The sequence below is a fragment of the Acanthopagrus latus genome, chromosome 4 (genome assembly GCF_904848185.1).
Source record: "Acanthopagrus latus isolate v.2019 chromosome 4, fAcaLat1.1, whole genome shotgun sequence".
NCBI lineage: Eukaryota > Metazoa > Chordata > Actinopteri > Spariformes > Sparidae > Acanthopagrus > Acanthopagrus latus.
Genome location: NC_051042.1, coordinates 19,204,567 through 19,221,005, shown reverse-complemented (window position 1 = coordinate 19,221,005; position 16,439 = coordinate 19,204,567). Strand labels below are relative to the sequence as shown.

The 16,439-nt window shown below is 40.8% G+C and overlaps 1 protein-coding gene across 4 annotated transcripts; it reads left to right on the top strand.

Moving 5' to 3' along the window:
- Nucleotides 1-278: 278 nt before the first annotated feature.
- On the top strand, nt 279-12,616 carry ctdspl2b (CTD (carboxy-terminal domain, RNA polymerase II, polypeptide A) small phosphatase like 2b). 4 transcript variants are annotated; one of them, XR_005074508.1, is made up of 14 exons: nt 1,217-1,369; nt 3,985-4,175; nt 5,102-5,240; nt 5,321-5,470; nt 5,790-6,038; nt 6,161-6,257; nt 7,301-7,412; nt 7,537-7,623; nt 7,847-7,909; nt 7,992-8,071; nt 8,306-8,432; nt 9,287-9,382; nt 9,530-9,651; nt 11,790-12,616. XR_005074508.1 is itself a non-coding variant. In XM_037094502.1 (13 exons), exons 2-13 carry the CDS (start codon nt 4,008-4,010, stop codon nt 9,593-9,595), a joined length of 1,434 nt encoding a protein of 477 aa, XP_036950397.1. In that variant the 5' UTR covers nt 279-297; nt 3,985-4,007; the 3' UTR covers nt 9,596-12,616. The 4 variants fall into 4 exon arrangements, 3 of the variants coding, with proteins under 3 accessions (XP_036950397.1, XP_036950396.1, XP_036950394.1); XM_037094502.1 differs by lacking the exon at nt 1,217-1,369 and adding an exon at nt 279-297 and having other exon boundaries at nt 9,530-12,616; XM_037094501.1 differs by lacking the exon at nt 1,217-1,369 and adding an exon at nt 355-524 and having other exon boundaries at nt 9,530-12,616.
- Nucleotides 12,617-16,439: the final 3,823 nt, after the last annotated feature.

Below are 16,439 nucleotides of genomic sequence, written 5' to 3'. Positions count from 1 at the left end.
TCATACAGACATCATAGTTTGTCATTATTGAGCTCTTTCACATGTGTACAGATGGTGTCAGGCGCCTGAATGCCTTTTAGTTCAGACTTCTTGTTCTTCCCTGTGCTTTTTTTTCTTTTAGATGATGATAAAACATCTGTTGAGTGTGTACTGCAAGGAAAATCCTAAATGTCCGATCGATTGTTGATATTTTAAATACTCAATATTTTGTTAAAGAGGAGCCACTGAGGCGGGCTGTGAGAGGAGAAGGGCGAGTGTCAGTCCTGCTCGCTGCGGAGTGGCTGGTGTTGTTGAGAGGTAAGGGGGTGTGTCTGTGTCCCATACGGGTATCTGCCTCGGAGAGACTGAGCAGAGGCGGGAAATGGCGCCTGGTAACACAACGATGTGTCATTTCGGAGACGGACCTTGAGTAGATGTATACAGAAAAAGTCGCACCAGATCAAGGAAAAAAACAACCACTGCCTCCGTTGTGATGGTTAATCGGTCTTGAGTCGTTATCTCCAGATACTGCGGATCACCGTAAAGTAAGTCGATAACGTTAAAAACCTTGTCCGTGTATTTGTCCAATTTGGCTTGCGGTTTATGTAACGTAGGCGAACGACAGGGTAAATATTTCCCTTTCCTTGCCTGTGCACATATGTTAGCCCGAAGCAGTTTTTCAAGAAGGCTAGGTAGGCTTAACGCTAAGATAGCGGTGCTAAGCTAAGTTAAATAGCTGAGGGGGAGCTAAAATACGGCCTACGGAGGAACCGGCCAATTCCCGGTTGACTCGACGCTTTAGCTAATTTTCGCTTCATTCGCCTCATTGTAATTCGGCCATTCAACAAATATACACTAGCTTATTAAACATTGTACGTGCAGTTGTTTGTATCTTCTTTAAACAATGAGCAGCCAGCTAACTGCCCGTCAGGTAGCTAACCGCTATGTGCTAGCTTGCACTGAGGCTAATGTCTTCCCATTGGCATTCCACAACAGAACTTTGCTAGGTTTACATTAGCTAGCCAACTCAGATTTGCCATTGAATAACTACACTATAGGCAAGGAGCCAGATGTGTTTGTGTAACTTAACCACAACTGATGAATGAAATCCCACTATCTGCATTGTTAGATTTATCATGTCGTTGACTGGATCAATAGAGTGTCGTTTACCATGTACCGATAGATAGCTGCTGTGATTAACGATGTCTGACGAGTTCCACTCAGAAACAACGCAAACACTAACAATGCAACGTTGAACAGTTTTGAGGGGACAGTCGAGTCACACCACTCAGCAATCTTAACGGCATGTAGCTAAGTAATGTTCCGCACCGAAGTTCAACATTTTACTGTTATTTTATGCAACTTACGATGCCGCACTGGTTTGCTAGCGGTAAGTTAGCCTGCTTGGGCTTGTCGTGTTGAAATGCTAACGTGGACATTTACAAACTAACATAAATACTGACGGAGTATTAACAATGTAGCTTTCACTATGTGTGCAGCATGACGGTGTTAAAATAACTTTACTTGAATAAACCAATGTTGCACGCATCCATAACCCCTAACGCCTAGTACACGACCTCCTGTAGTTCTTTATGCTAGCGTTAGCTTCATCTGGCTAGCCGCTCGTTTAGCAGGGAAGCTTGTTAGTCGTGATTATGTGGTGCAACTTCTGTAAACGCTGGTTTTGGCACGAATGCGACATCCAGGCTAGTTATGTCCTCTACCTTAATTTTTAAAAAAAAATATTTTGTATGTATATAGTATATGCTTCAGCCACTTCTTGTGCCAGTCGGCTAACGTTAGCCTGGGAGTAAATTTTAGAGCGGACAGGCTGTCGAGGGGCCTCGCTGGCTTCTTCGCTGTTTCCATGGCTAGCGTCTGCTAGCTCGCTCGCTCGTACAGTCTCAGTGGCATGCATGTTCTTATTTCCCGCTCAGTTGCTCGTACCTAGCTGTGTGCAGGATCCTTGGTTAGTGGGCGATTGCCTGGAAAGGAGGATGTTTCGGAGCGATGGTGTTGTTGCCATGCGAGCCATGGCTAAGTTTGATCATACAGTGGCTAAATATAACAGACATTTCGTTTAGATTTCTATTTAGCAGGGACAGGAAAACACTGACGTGTTGTAGCGACATATGCATTGCATATGAGCAGGCGTGGGAAGAAAGTTAAGACTAAAAGTAGCATTAGGAAAAAAGAAAATAATGGTAATATAATAGTATTTACTGGAACAACGCAACTCTGTAAATAAATGATCGATTTAAGTTAATCACACTACAGAGTGAATCTCATGATGGAGATTCAGGAAGGATGCCACTTCTCAGCATCCGTCAGATTTTCACATGAGAATTCAGGGTACATTATTGTAACGTGGTGAGCTCTTCTGTTACAAAGAGGGGTGGATTGTTATACATTATGAGGATGTTTACCAAATATACACAAACATTGCATCAGCAGAGACAACCAGTGGTAACAGGGGGAACATCAGCAATACTGACTTAGTGATTGGTACAACCCTGAGCTGTAAAACTAATATAATCTTGTCAGTTACTTCATCCAGGCACAGTTATTTGATTTATTAACACACTGTCAGCTCTGTGAAGATCACATCCACATTGTAAGCCAATTGTTATCACTATATGTTAAGAAGTAAAAGTCCTGTGTTCTGCTACGTGTTGTCTTTTGAGATGATCTACATGAGCATTTGTTTTCCACAGAAGCACTGATAGTTCATCAGTAAAACTAAACAATGCAACAAAATCAAGGATTTTCACTTTCCATTTTCAGTTTTATCAAAGATCAGCGGTGAACTTAATCAGCTTCTTTAAATCTCAAGAGTACACATGCACTCTTTGCATTTTCTAAAATGGCCTCAGAAATGTGAATTTTGAGAATCTACATTATAATTCTAGATGCATTTTGTAAATCCTTTCCTAGTTGGTGTTCAAGTATGGCTGACACTTTAAAAGCAGCCTCAAAGAAGTGCTATGTTCGACATTATAATAACATCAGGAAGTGTATCCTTCTCACACTGGTACGTTGAAATTCATGCAAAATCGCTGTCTCAGATCTGCTAGTTTATTTGATATCCTAAGCAGTCACAACTTTGAGGCTTGTCCCACATTCTCCTGCCTGCTTGTTACTTTAATGTTACCATGTAGTCTGACACTCCTCAGGCGCCTCTTGGTGTGTCGGTGTATGCACGATTGAGCAACAGCTCATATACCTCTGGTGTCTTCATGGGTTCACCCTCTGTAAATGCACAGCAGATGTAGTGAAGGGCATTTACAGTGTTTGAGATGTACAGTATGTATTGAGAGGGTGCTATTGTGCGTTCAGTCTTCCTGACAGGTTGTGGATATGTCCAGACACATTTTCAGCCAGCTGCTGTTACATAAGCGCAAGGGGCTGGCATGCTTGACTGACAATTCATGTTCACTGTGAATAGTTTTAAAGTTTCCCCTGTGCGTATACAATGGCAAACAATGAAATCTCTCAATTTTAGAGAATAAGCCATTACTTCCTTCAGACATGTTTTAGTTCAGAACGGTCACATTTGAAAGTCTTGATCGTGTCTACGTTTTTTTCAGTCACTGTAGTTTGTTGTGTTGACTAAAATCATTGATCTAGTGTGCACATAGCTAATGATCCGGCGAGCGTGAGTGTGTGTATAGTAAGATCCTTAGCAATGTTTTCTTTTTCCTTTACTGTATGACTAGAAGTAAAGCCAGCTGTGGCTGCAGTGATCCACTGTGATGTAAGTGAAATGGGATCTTGAATGCATCCAGATGTTGGCAGAAAATGCACCAGTATTACCCCACTACAGATAGACTCAACCCACAGACGTATCCATTATAAAAGTTAGAACGGCCGACTGTAAGAACAACCTGTTCACCCACCTTAACAGTTATAATATTGGCTATTGTGTTTCCTCGACTGTACAGTCATACTGATTGTTTCTCTTTCTGTTTGTCTCATCTTTCCCCACGCCTGATTTTTCTGAAACAGCCTTACATGTGACTGCTCAAACAATGAGGCTGAGAATGCGTAAAGCGTCTCAGCAGCCGAACCCCAGTCTGGCCAGCCGCCCATCCCGTACCAAGCGGCGGCATTCAGAAGTAGAAGAGGACACTCCTACTAGCGGAGGGCGGGGCTTGTTCTCGACCATCAAGAAGTTCATCAGAGGAAATGCTGTCAAGGTAACCAACTCCTATGATCACATCAGATGACTCTGCTTTTTAATTCAGTTCATTGTAAATATGAGTGTGGTGCCCCTTCTGGAAGCACTGATGTATTGTAGCTGAGGTTGTTTTCTTCCTCTCTGTATGTTTTGTTTAACAGCCTCACCTCAACTGTTTTGCACCTCTCTGTTTTAAAACTGTTTTTAGCCCTGCGCTCTCCAGGTTGCAGAGTTTAAATACAGTGTTTCTTGGTGCAGAGTGTCATGTTTCCCAAGAAATGTCTGCTGGAATGCAGCAGCTTGTCTGAGAACTTGGACTCGGCTCTAATTTTAGCTACTGGCTCACAGAGTCGGTGTGCTGGGACAGGACGTAGTAACAAGTGGAAAAGTCAACTCTGCTAAAAAGAAGGTTTTCCTCTGCAAAGACACAAGCTTTTTGATGTTGAGATAATGCAGTCATTTGTTCTTACTCCTTAAGTCCCAATTTAAGACTCGGAGCTTTAGACCTTGAGTTTCTTTCCCCATGCTTGTCTGTAGTGTTAGTTAAACTCCTTAACAAACTGAGTAAAATAAAAAAACATTTTAGAGATTTCTGTCTTTTTGATTATGGGGATCTCATGTGCTCATTACAGTATATGACAGTGATCTTGCAAGATGCGAGTGATAGAAGATGGTTGCAATCTTTTTTTGCACTTGTTGATACTTGAGTAAACTTTTTGTCAGCCAGTGTGTTCTGCATCATTTCATGCTGTTTCCTATAGCTGCAGCGATTAATTGGTTTGAGTTTGAAATTCTCTGATTCCATCTTCTTAAATTCAAATAAATTCATGTGTTTTTACTCCTTTATGGAAGTAAAACAAATATTTTTAGTTAATGGTCAAAACAAGACCTTTACCTATGACATCTTGGGCTTTGGGAAACACTCTGATGTCTTTTCTCCTTAAGGTGCCGCAGGAGAGCCCAGCCAAGAAGACACGCCTCCACTGTGATGTGGACAACAACCTGATCACCTCCACCACCCCAAACACCAACACCCCTCGCAAGACTATCAGCAGGGTTGGCAGGAGAGGCTCCCTCAATGGACGTGAGTAGCACTCAGTGAAACAAGAAAAAAAGTTTTTAATTATTTCTCTGGCAACTAAACGTGTTACTTGACCTCTGCAGAAGCAACAAATCATGATAGGAGCAAGGAGAAGCCCAATGGCAGCCTGGAGGAGACGACGGCCGTCGATGTGCCCACCAGCCCGCCCAGAACCACCCTTCTTGGGACCATCTTCTCCCCTGTTTTCAACTTCTTCTCACCAGCTAAAAATGGTAAACAGACCTGGGGGAAGCCTGTACCCATGATTCATGGGTAGCACCTTAAACAGAGACCAGATTCAAACCTATAGTATATCTGTGCTCAAACAAAATATGGAATGTGTGCTGTTATGAATAAAGTGTTTATCAGCGAAATCTGCAGTAAAAAAAAACAAAAACTCTCAGCATTGCATTTCCTTTTCACATGTTCTCACTAATGATCTGATGTTCCACTGTGTGCTGTGCGCTTCTATCATAGCAGTGATGTCTTTTGTGTCAGTTATTACAGGATGACGCAGAACTCTAATGACTCTTCTTTGCATTTGTTTTTCAGCCTCTTCTGGTTCAGACTCTCCAGACCAGGCATTGGAGGCTGAGGAGATAGTCAAGCAGCTGGAAATGGAGCAGCCTGTAGAGACGCCCACCAGCACAGCCACATCCACACAGGAAATGTGTGCCACCACTAACTTCTACTCTAGTGTATCACAACTGCCACCTCTGCGACCTCCACACATCCCTGAGGTGTCACCCGCAGTAGTGGAAGGAGGGCTTGAGGCTGATCCTGATCTGCCACCCCTCACAGGTAGATAACGCAGCTGGAAACATGTGGTTCGGAAACATCAAGAGTCTTGCGTAGGTGACAGTTGCTGGCTGTGCTTATATTGCTAATTCTGTTTTCTCATCTTGTTCTTGTTGTGATCCAAGCGCCAGGCTCCAGTCCAGAGATGACATATGTGGACGCACCCCCCACCACAGTACCACCAGAGGCATCCTATGAGGAAGACTGGGAAGTGTTTGACCCGTGAGTAAACACGATGATCATAAAATGCTTAGTCTTATGGCCAGACCCCATTGAAGTTAATTTACAACAAGACCAGACTGTTGACATAGGTCAGTGATATCCAGACCAATAATCTGACATCTGAACCAATAACAATGCAACAGAGCCATCATCACCACAGAGAATGCCTTCAGTGTAATGAAATATAACCATACATTTGTCAATGACGGCCGTTTCTTAAGTGTGAGTGGAATCCAGTGTCACCAACATGATCATGTGGGGGGAATTAAAAATACATGTTTTACTTTCACACATTTTTGATCTTTGATTTCAGACCCCTCAGCTCAACTGTACAGTAATGTGTCGCTTTTCTTGGCATGTACAGTAAACTTCTGTTGGATCAACAGTCATATTTGTGTGAGACAGTACCTGCATTTCTTACTACAGGAAATCTGAACAAATATTGAATCTGAAAAGTACAGTAGTCAAGTAAAATGGTTTTGGACACTCTTATATATAATGGCTGATTAATCATCCTCATTTTTGTCTGCTGTGGCTGCACAGCTGTTAATGTACTTATTTTTCAAATCAGGATGTCCTGATTGGTTAGTCATTGCACTTATTACAGAGTAAATGCAAGCTGGTCCTACTGTGACATTATACTGCAGGTTGACAATCCTGAAAGCAGCATTTACAGTCTTGAGAAATACAGTAATTGTTGTGATTTCCTGTATATTTTGACCCTGTGCGGCTTCCATAGCCCACCCTTAGACGGACAGGAAACAGTGATTTAATTTGAAATTTTCTGTAGCGTGAATGAACAAGCAGACAGCAGAGCAACAGTTGTTTTACGATTGTTGTTGATATTGCCAAGCCAACACTTAAGGTACAAGAGCCTTATGTCTTATATCTCATTATGTGGTTATAATGACAAGAAGGTTAAGATGAAGGTAAAAAAGACTTAAGATGGCCTGCACACAACCAATTTGTCAGCATTTTACTTTTCATATATTATTGTTGTTTTAAATTGACCTAAAATTTGTGTGGTGTTTTTTGATTTGTAGGTATTTCTTCATCAAGCACGTCCCTCCTCTGACAGAAGAGCAGCTCACACGTAAGCCAGCCCTGCCACTGAAGACACGCAGCACACCTGAGTTCTCTCTGGTTCTGGACCTGGTCAGTCTGAATATATAATAACACATTATTTTTTTTCTTCCTTGATTTGTATGATTATTAAAACTCTCAAAGTTTTGGAGATTGTCAAACAGTTTCTTAGTATTTTCTCTGTTTGGGTCATCAGGATGAAACTTTGGTTCACTGCAGTTTAAATGAGCTGGAGGATGCAGCACTTACCTTCCCTGTCCTCTTTCAAGATGTCATTTACCAGGTAAGTTTTGAGTCAGAGTAATGTTTTCCCTTGTTTATTCCATGCTGCCACTAGAGGGGGATAAAGTCCTATTTGTAGAGGAAATATTTACATGTCAAACAGTTGAAGAAATGATGAGTTCAGTGGATAAAATAAACTAATATGACGTTGATTACTGTGTGTGATTAAGGTGTCAGTGTTAATGGTGACTATTTACTTATCAGTGGTGTGTTGTCATGTGCAGGTGTATGTACGCCTGAGGCCGTTCTTCAGAGAGTTTCTGGAACGTATGTCTCAAATCTATGAGGTGAATATAACCCTGCCTACTCTAAAAGATAATCTTCATTGCATCAGATTTGAAAGTTAACCTTATTTACTCTCTTTCCCAGATCATCCTATTTACAGCTTCCAAAAAGGTGTATGCAGACAAACTCCTCAACATCTTGGATCCTAAAAAGCAGCTAGTGAGGTACAGTGTGTTTTTTGTTACAATGTGTTTTGTGTTACAATTACATAACAAACTCAGAAGCTGAATGACAAGGGGTCAAAAAGCTGTATGTAGCATGAGTGTTGGCGTGTGTTGCTGTTGAGGTGTCAGTGTTGTGGTTTTTCTGAATTATTGATTGCTCTGACCATGTCACTGATTGATTTTTCTCTCTTTCTCTCATCCCTCTGTCATCTCATTCCCCTACTGTAACTTTAGACACAGGTTGTTTCGTGAGCATTGTGTTTGTGTCCAGGGAAACTACATCAAAGACCTCAACATCTTGGGCAGAGATCTGTCAAAGACCATCATCATCGACAATTCACCGCAAGCCTTTGCATATCAGGTGAATACCAAACACTAAACCATCAGCTTCATGTTTTCTGCAGCTGGTTATCAACGAGCATCAGTTTTGTCGAAAAAAAAAAAGATCAGAAAATTAAAAATGGGGCAAAAATGTCTTTGATTTTGAATAACTTTCTGTCTGCTCAGTCATTGGTGCAAACAGCATGCTTGTATAAAAATACATCAGGTAACAACAAACTTTAAACTGTCTCACACATCGCTACTTGATTCTGACTGACTCAAATGGGGCCACAACAATGAGGCAGTTAATTGATTGAAAGGAAATAAGTCACCAACTATTTTGATAATTTGGTGTTTAACCCTCTTAGATGTGAGGATTTCCATCTCCTGTTTGTAATTTCTTAGATTTTAAATGAGATTTTGAGTATTAGACTGTAGGTTGGATAAAAGAAGCAGTTTGAGGTCACCAGTAATTGACTGATTAATTTTTTAAATATTGCTGGTCAGAGCCATAATCTCAATGCAGAACAGTCCTGAAGATTTTTTTCTTGACCACAGTGTGTGGCTTCATTGTATCCTGCTGGCCTGAATTAGGCAGATACTGGCACATCTCATGTTGTTATCAATTTGTTTGCCAGATGAGTCTTTGAACAAACCCCTCACTCAGATATGCGGTGGTCGCTGTCTGCTGCAGCTCATCTGCCTTTCTACCAGATTTCATTGAGGTGACAATTTCTGGGAAACTGGTGATGCGAAAACTAGTCTGACACTAGTGGATGTGGTTGTTGTTTCCAGCAATTACACTGTCTCACCCTGTGGGAAACCCTGGTTTATTATTAATTTTGGTTTTGTTGAAAAGACATTATGTGGTAACTAATGTTATTATCCCAACAGTTGTCCAATGGGATTCCCATAGAGAGCTGGTTCATGGACAAGAATGACAATGAGCTGCTGAAGCTGGTGCCCTTCCTGGAGAAGTTGGTTGAGATGGTAAGATGTCGTTACCTGCTATTGTAGGATCTTTTACAACACTATAGGATATATTATATTATATAGCCATAATATTTGATTTGTTCAGTGCATCTAATTTATCCTTTCAATCTCCTCCTGGTTTCTTCTGCCTGCTGAACTCATCAGAACGAGGATGTGCGGCCACACGTTCGAGAGAGGTTCCGACTTCACGACCTGTTGCCCCCAGATTGAACTGGACTCTGTCTCTCAGAACGGGACAACAGGAAAAGACTGAAAACAACATGCCTGTAAAAAGCCCCTCTTTGGATTACAAACTACAACATTGCCATTACTGTTAAAGATTTAGCCTTTTTTTCTCTTTCTTTTTGTTTTAGTTTTGTTTTTAAGTCCACCGTTGCTTTTTAAAAAAAAGAAAACTTCAAAAGAAAAACGTTTTTAAATATCTGGGCGAAATTTTCTAAATATCTACTATATAAAGATGAAATCACACACACTATGAACAAGCCCAGGTAAACTCCTCTTTTTGACTGACTCTCCAGCTGTGGAGACGGATATCGTCTCCACACTAAATTGTGAAGTCTTGGTGCTGGTTTAGTGGATATACAAACGCCACCTGGTAAAGAGGAACTCCACTCCCCCGAGTACCTGAACCCAAACCATCCCCCTGGTGCTCACGCTGTTGACACTGATGAATAACGACACTCTGTGGCTACAGACCATTTTCAGCAGGAATGACTGGCCTGTAAATCCATCTGTGCATGTGTGTATGTTTACTCCTAGCCACACACACACACAGACACACACTCACTGATTTGGTGTTTGGTAAACCTACAATCTGTAGCCTTTGAATCATATGCATTCCTCCGTAGCCTAGTCAAGTTTCTATTGTTGGTTGCAGTTTCTTTCTGGTAAAACTGGTGTTTCATTGTTAAAAAAAAAGGAAAAAATAGAGCGTTTCAAAATGTTTTACTTCTGTTTGTAAGATAGGATATTTTAAAAGGGGTCATGTAAGTTTTATTGTAAGCCTTTTTCCTATTATGAGAACATGGGTGCATATTAATGACAGTCCACTGCATAGTCATGAAATGGAATTAATCCAGGACTTTAAGTATAGTTTGTTCTAACAAATAGAGGTTTAAATGGGTGTGTTGGCTTCACTGTGGACACAACACGGCTCCTTAATCTAATGTTAGGATTAAGAATCTTCTTACTTGTAAATCTGACATATTGTAAAGGTTTGAGGGCATTCATTTTCAAAGTGACACGTGTCAACGTTAGCCATTCTTTGATAATAGTATTTGATTTGTCATTTGTCTCTAATCAGTATTGTCTTTTACTCCTAATCAAGTATTCTGGCTAAATCAGAGCTCTGTTTCTTTTAGTTGTGTAATTTGATGGCTATGTCAGTAGCATTATGACTAATGTAGCACATCTCTGCCAGTGTGTCATGAAGTCTGCCCGTGGTAGAAATTTATGGCCAGACCTTGTACCAGCCATATCTGGCACCAGCAACATACTGTTTTAACAGTCACAGTTCGACTGACTGCTCCTCTTCCTGTTTCATACTTTTTACTTTATATTTTGTTTATATGTTTAAAGCATTGTGTTAAAGAATGGTAACTATATGAATGTGTATCTGCCCGGACACTCAAGCCAAACTGACATTTAACTCCTCTGTTGTTTCAGCTTGATTTGAGACAAATAGTCGCCAGAAACGTAGATGTTTTGTCGGCATCATTTACAAGACAGAAAGCTCAATCAGCCATACACTGCTGTCTTCTGTCATCACCCCAACTCCTCAAGAGTTGACTTGAATCTCTGTGATAATTTGGCATGCGTCGTTGAACTCGGTTCGGTTTTAAATCAAAAGTGCATTTTATGGTGAAGATGTTAAAGCAAATGTGTTTGGATTTGTCTAGGTTGCCTGTACAGTGCCATATGATTCCTCTCCCCACAAGTCCACTCCCACTCCCCTCCCTGCGCCCCCCCCCCCCCCCCCCCCAAAAAAAAATGTTAATGGAAAGAGACAATCAGACCTCAACACTCTGCAGATACTGAAACCTGGAGACAGATACCCCTCCCTTATTTCTTTCTGTGTGCCGTATGTTTTGTGTACTGTGATTCCTTTGAGTTGTGTTCCCCCTCTCATGAATAAATATGCCAGGTGCCCTGCCCAAAACAATCCCCGCTGCACACAACGCAGGTTCTGTTCAGTGTCTGCCCGTCTTTGCCTTTTGTTCACCAGAAGTCGGGAGCTCTCCAGAAGTTTGAAAATTAGTTTGTATTCAAGTAAAATTGTTACAGGGCACAATGGTGTTTGCGGAGACATAATGTTATGAGTACACATGTCCAGACTATGAATGTAAAATTGTACATGGGGTGACGTCTTAAGTCTTTCCGAATTCCTTGTTGTGTTCTCGCTCAGAAATTGACGAGGAGGGATGGCAGCTCGTGTCTGTCGTTCACACGTTGAAGAGGAGGCAAGAACAATGTGCATGGAAGAGGAAACGTGTCTTGAGGTCCCACCATGGTAGCCCCCTCCCCACCCCATCCCCACCCCTTCCCCATGACCTCTCACCATCCTGACTGCCAGCTATTCGTATGCAAGCCTCACCTTTTTAGAGATGTAGCCCCGGCGTGCTCGTCTCCTCGGAGGGCTGTGTGATTATGTATGATGATCAGTCGTGGCTCGTTTTCTGAAGGATCGGTGGGAGGCATTTGATACTTTTCATCCAGCTCATTTTTATGTGCATTACCAGTTTATTGTACACTGAGTGTTGTACAATACATGCAGCTTCATGTTTAAAAAATCCTTAAAGTAAGGAAAATCTTTTGTATTTTTGATTTCAAAAGGCATGTCATATCTACTTTTTAAATGTATTAATGAAGATTTAACTTTACTTCAGATGGAGTGTTTTTTTTCTTTTTCTTACAAATATCTGTATGTTTAGTTTAGCGCAATGTTACTGAACTGTTAAACTTAGCATGTAGAGAATACAGCTTGCTTTGTGGGAAAGTCCTGAATTAAATTTTAATCATGGCACTTTTTCTGCAGAAAAGAGCAATCGTGTTAATTAATTTTTTTTTTTTCAATATCCGTTAAGCCATTTTACTTGCAAGAATTGCTATTTGTGCTGAAGATGTATTTAAAATGTTTTAAGACATCTTTGTTAGCCACCAGGCTACATGCTATTGTAAAGTGTATATACAGTTACATTGAATTTCTGAAACAAAGTTTTAAAGTTAAAAACCTTTTGCATGCCCTTTGTTTTTATTTCTCTTTACTGTTTGGGAGGGTGTTGGAGATGAGGAACCGGTATGGGGAGAAAAGAGGAAAAATATGTCATTTTACAGTCGCATTACACTGAGATTCATGAGTTAAAGGTCCAATTTGTAAGAAAGTTGATTTTTGAGTTTCATTCCAACTTGTCTTTTGCTTGTCGGCCGACCTGACCGACAGTCCCAAAGCATCTGTATTTGACAAGTTGGAATGAAACTCAAAAAACAACTTTGTTACAAATTGGACCTGTTTTTTTTTTTTTTAGGAGAGCAGTGAAAATATTTCCCCATCTTTGACTAAAGGATTAGGGCCACTGAAAAAAAAAAAAATAATAATAAAAAAGATTTTTTGGGGGGGTGTAAGAATTCTGACTTTTTTCTCAGAATTCTGAGAAAAAAGTCAGAATTCTTACACCCCCCAAAAAAATCTTTTTTATTTATTTTTTTTTTTTCAGTGGCCCTAATCCTCTTCCGTAAATAACAGATACTGTAATAACACTGATTTTGATTTTCAGAGGTAGATCAGTTTTCCTCCATTGTGCACACAGAGAAACTGGAACCATGAACACAATTCATGAAAACCAGACACTCATCTAAACAAAAATCCAGACTGCTGAAGTTTTGAGTACAAATTCATTATTTACACAAAAATAGAAATTCTAAATCACACTTAACAAAGAGCTAAACACAAATTACCTAATTTAGCACACTTTGGTTTGGTTAATCTGGAAAACACTGGCCTCGTACATGCCACACCTTACCTGCCAGTATTTCTAATGAAATCTGTAAAGAGGAAAGCTGTAACTGCTGCAGTATGAAGTTTACTGCAGGACTCTGCGAAGCTGGTTTATGAGCTTAGCCCTATTTGAGCTCACTGGATAGACAAATGTGAATTGAATCCCATACTCATACAATGATTGTATCAATGTCGGGGTAATTTGATATAGTCATGGTTTTGTATTACAATATGGCAACAGTCTTCATAGAGTCATGGCCAAAACTTTATATACACCTGTAAAGACTGCACAGGTTCTTCTGGTTCTGTATCATAGCCAACTGGACTTGTTTCAGTTTCATGAAGATGGTTCACCTCTCATCTGCCATGAATTCTTTTTCCATAATTTCCATCAATTATTAATTTATTACAAGTCCTCTGAAAATGTGATGAAATCTAGTCACACAAATATACATAGAACAAATTCAACTAACAATTAACAACTAACCTTCTGAGTGATTAGACACCACAATGGGAAAGTCTAAGGCGCACTGCATTGATCTGAAAGAGTTCATTATTGATTTGAACAAGTCAGGCGAGTCACTTGGAGCCATTTCAAAGCAGTTACAGGTCCCAAACCCTAACCCTAAGCCAACTAAGTATAAAGTGCATGGCACAGTTGTGTCGATGCCACGATCACGAAGAAAACACAAACAATCACCTGCTTCTGGGAGAAAACTGGTCAGGATGGTCAAGAGTCAACCACAAACCACAGGTGTCAAAGTCCACAGTCAAGTGTGCTTTGCATCACCATGAGCTGAGAGGCTGCTCCAGACACGCCGTCTTAAAGCTCGACAGAAGTTTGCTGCTGATCGCATGGACGGAGAAAAAAAAAACCTGGAGGAAAAATCTGTGGTCAGATGTAACAAAAGTTGAGTGGTTTGGCCACAATCAGCAGCAATATGTTTGGAGACAAGAAGGTGAAGCCTTTAACCCCAAGAACTACTGTCAGGCACGGTGCTGGTTGTATTATGCTGCAGCCATAACATTGGGACTTAGGCGCAGTTGGGTGTTCCAGCAAGACAACGATCCCAAACACACGTTAAAAGTGGTTAAGGAATGCCTGAATCAGGCTAGAATTTAGGTTTTGGAATAACCTTCCCAAAGAACATGTGTATTGTGGATTGTATGAAGAAGATTGAGGTTATTGTTTGAATGAATCACATTATCTGGGCAAATTGTAGGTGCATTCATTATTATTATTATTATTATTATTATTATTATTATTATGTAGTTTCTGGGCTGTCTTCTTCAAAAATGTCGGCGTGTAGTAGGTTGATAAAAATTCTGCGGAGGCAAGGCTGGGTGGAATGATAGAGCAATCTTTATTAAAACAGACTTGAGCCTAGCGTCCGAGCAGAGTGTGGCCCCACATCTGATGTTCTCCAATCTAGGGCAAAGTAATGCCAAACATTTTTGCCCTTCTTGCCCTATCAGAACTCCTATGCCTTCGCTCTTAGGAATTCTACCAAGTGCCACCCCTCGTCTCTACTTGTGGGATCCTTCTTAAAGTCCCTTGGGCAGTACTTTCTTACTCCTAATTGGTCACTGTGGTGGGTTGAAGGTCCATCTCCCATAAATGACCAAATCTGTTACTGTCCCTCCTTCGGGCTTGTACTCCAAAATTACCTAGATGAGCCCTCTATCCTTTTCTGGAGATGTGTCTGTTTAAATATCATCCTCCATCTGGAACAGGAGTCAGGCTCCAATTCAGTTCCTATAGTGGCCTTGTCCCCTGCTAACCTTTGACCCACACAGCTGAATGCTGACTCCAAGGTCTCTTGGAGCTGTGAGCCCTGTATTGTCTGCATTCCCTAACTCACACAAGAAGGAACAGGTTAAATTTAAACTGGGTTGAATTAAAGGCCAGAATGTGTTGTCGTCCAGACACCTCAATTATTATTATTATTATCATTTCTAACGGGTAAAGCTTAAAACATTGCCCTTCGGCCATCTAAACACATCAGGCTGCATCAATGTGAGTTATAAGTCGTCCTTGTGGCAGATGTCATGTAAATCCTCCAGCAGTCAGTCTGGTGTCTCCTGGCTCCTCTGACAGGACTCAGGTTTCACTTAATCAACACACTCCGTCAATAATTCAGCACAGGCAGTGGGGCTTGTTGCCGAAATCCCTTCTGCGTTTCACGGCCCTCATTTCGCACCTACTTTTTTTCCTTTACCGGTGTCCTTAATTACGCTGCTTTGAGGGCAGGTGTAGAGTTGCAGGTGGACGCAGGTGGAGGCGAGGAGGCTGCAGCCCGAGCGAGCAGAGCGCCACGTCACAGGGAGCATCACCTCCAACTGCAGAGCACACATGAAGTTTGATGGGCGAGCAACAGCTTGTTGAATGTTTTTTTCTTTTTCTTTTTCTTTTTTTTTGGGTCTTTTTCCCCTCTGCAAAGACTGAGTGGTTCAAAAATATGAAGTCTACTGTCAGTCTGCTCCTCCTGCCTCAGACGAACATCCCCTCTGCATCAACAGGATAGAACTAAGTGGATCTATTTATATTATAATCTTCATCTGGATCAGTTACCTGCTTGTTTTTAGACCGAGGACAGTGACAATGTGGTCCACGCCAGCTGCCTGCATGATGTGCATCCTGTTTGGTAAGTGCATAACAAGATTTCAGAAAACTTTTAGGCCAGTAGTGATTAAAAAGACCTCATGACCTTAACAACATAATAATGTCTGTCACGTGGCAACATTATGTGATAGATATTTGATATGCAAAATTTCCAGTTCAACTATAAACTTTGAAACGTCCTCAGTACACTGAAACAATAAACTTGCTGGGAAGTGAATCAATAATATGCATTAGAATCTCAAAATCATGACATGAATTACATTTTCTGCTTTAATTTGCTTTTGTATTTATTTAACTTGTGCTGATCCCACTATTTATTCAGTTTTCCACTCTATTTTTTCATGAATCATTTGTAAGTTTACATATATGTCTGTATTTATCTTTGTATTCTCATTTCTTTTTGCATATATAAATTTGCAAATAAATATATTACTGAA

What these genes read in the sequence shown, in the direction of transcription:
- ctdspl2b (XM_037094499.1), top strand. Translation starts at nt 1,336, where the DNA reads ATGCAACTTACGATGCCGCACTGGTTTGCTAGCG. An exon ending in TGATCTGCCACCCCTCACAG is followed by an intron (nt 6,039 to 6,160) that starts GTAGATAACGCA and finishes TTGTGATCCAAG; the next exon opens with CGCCAGGCTCCAGTCCAGAG. An exon ending in GTATGTCTCAAATCTATGAG is followed by an intron (nt 7,910 to 7,991) that starts GTGAATATAACC and finishes TCTCTTTCCCAG; the next exon opens with ATCATCCTATTTACAGCTTC.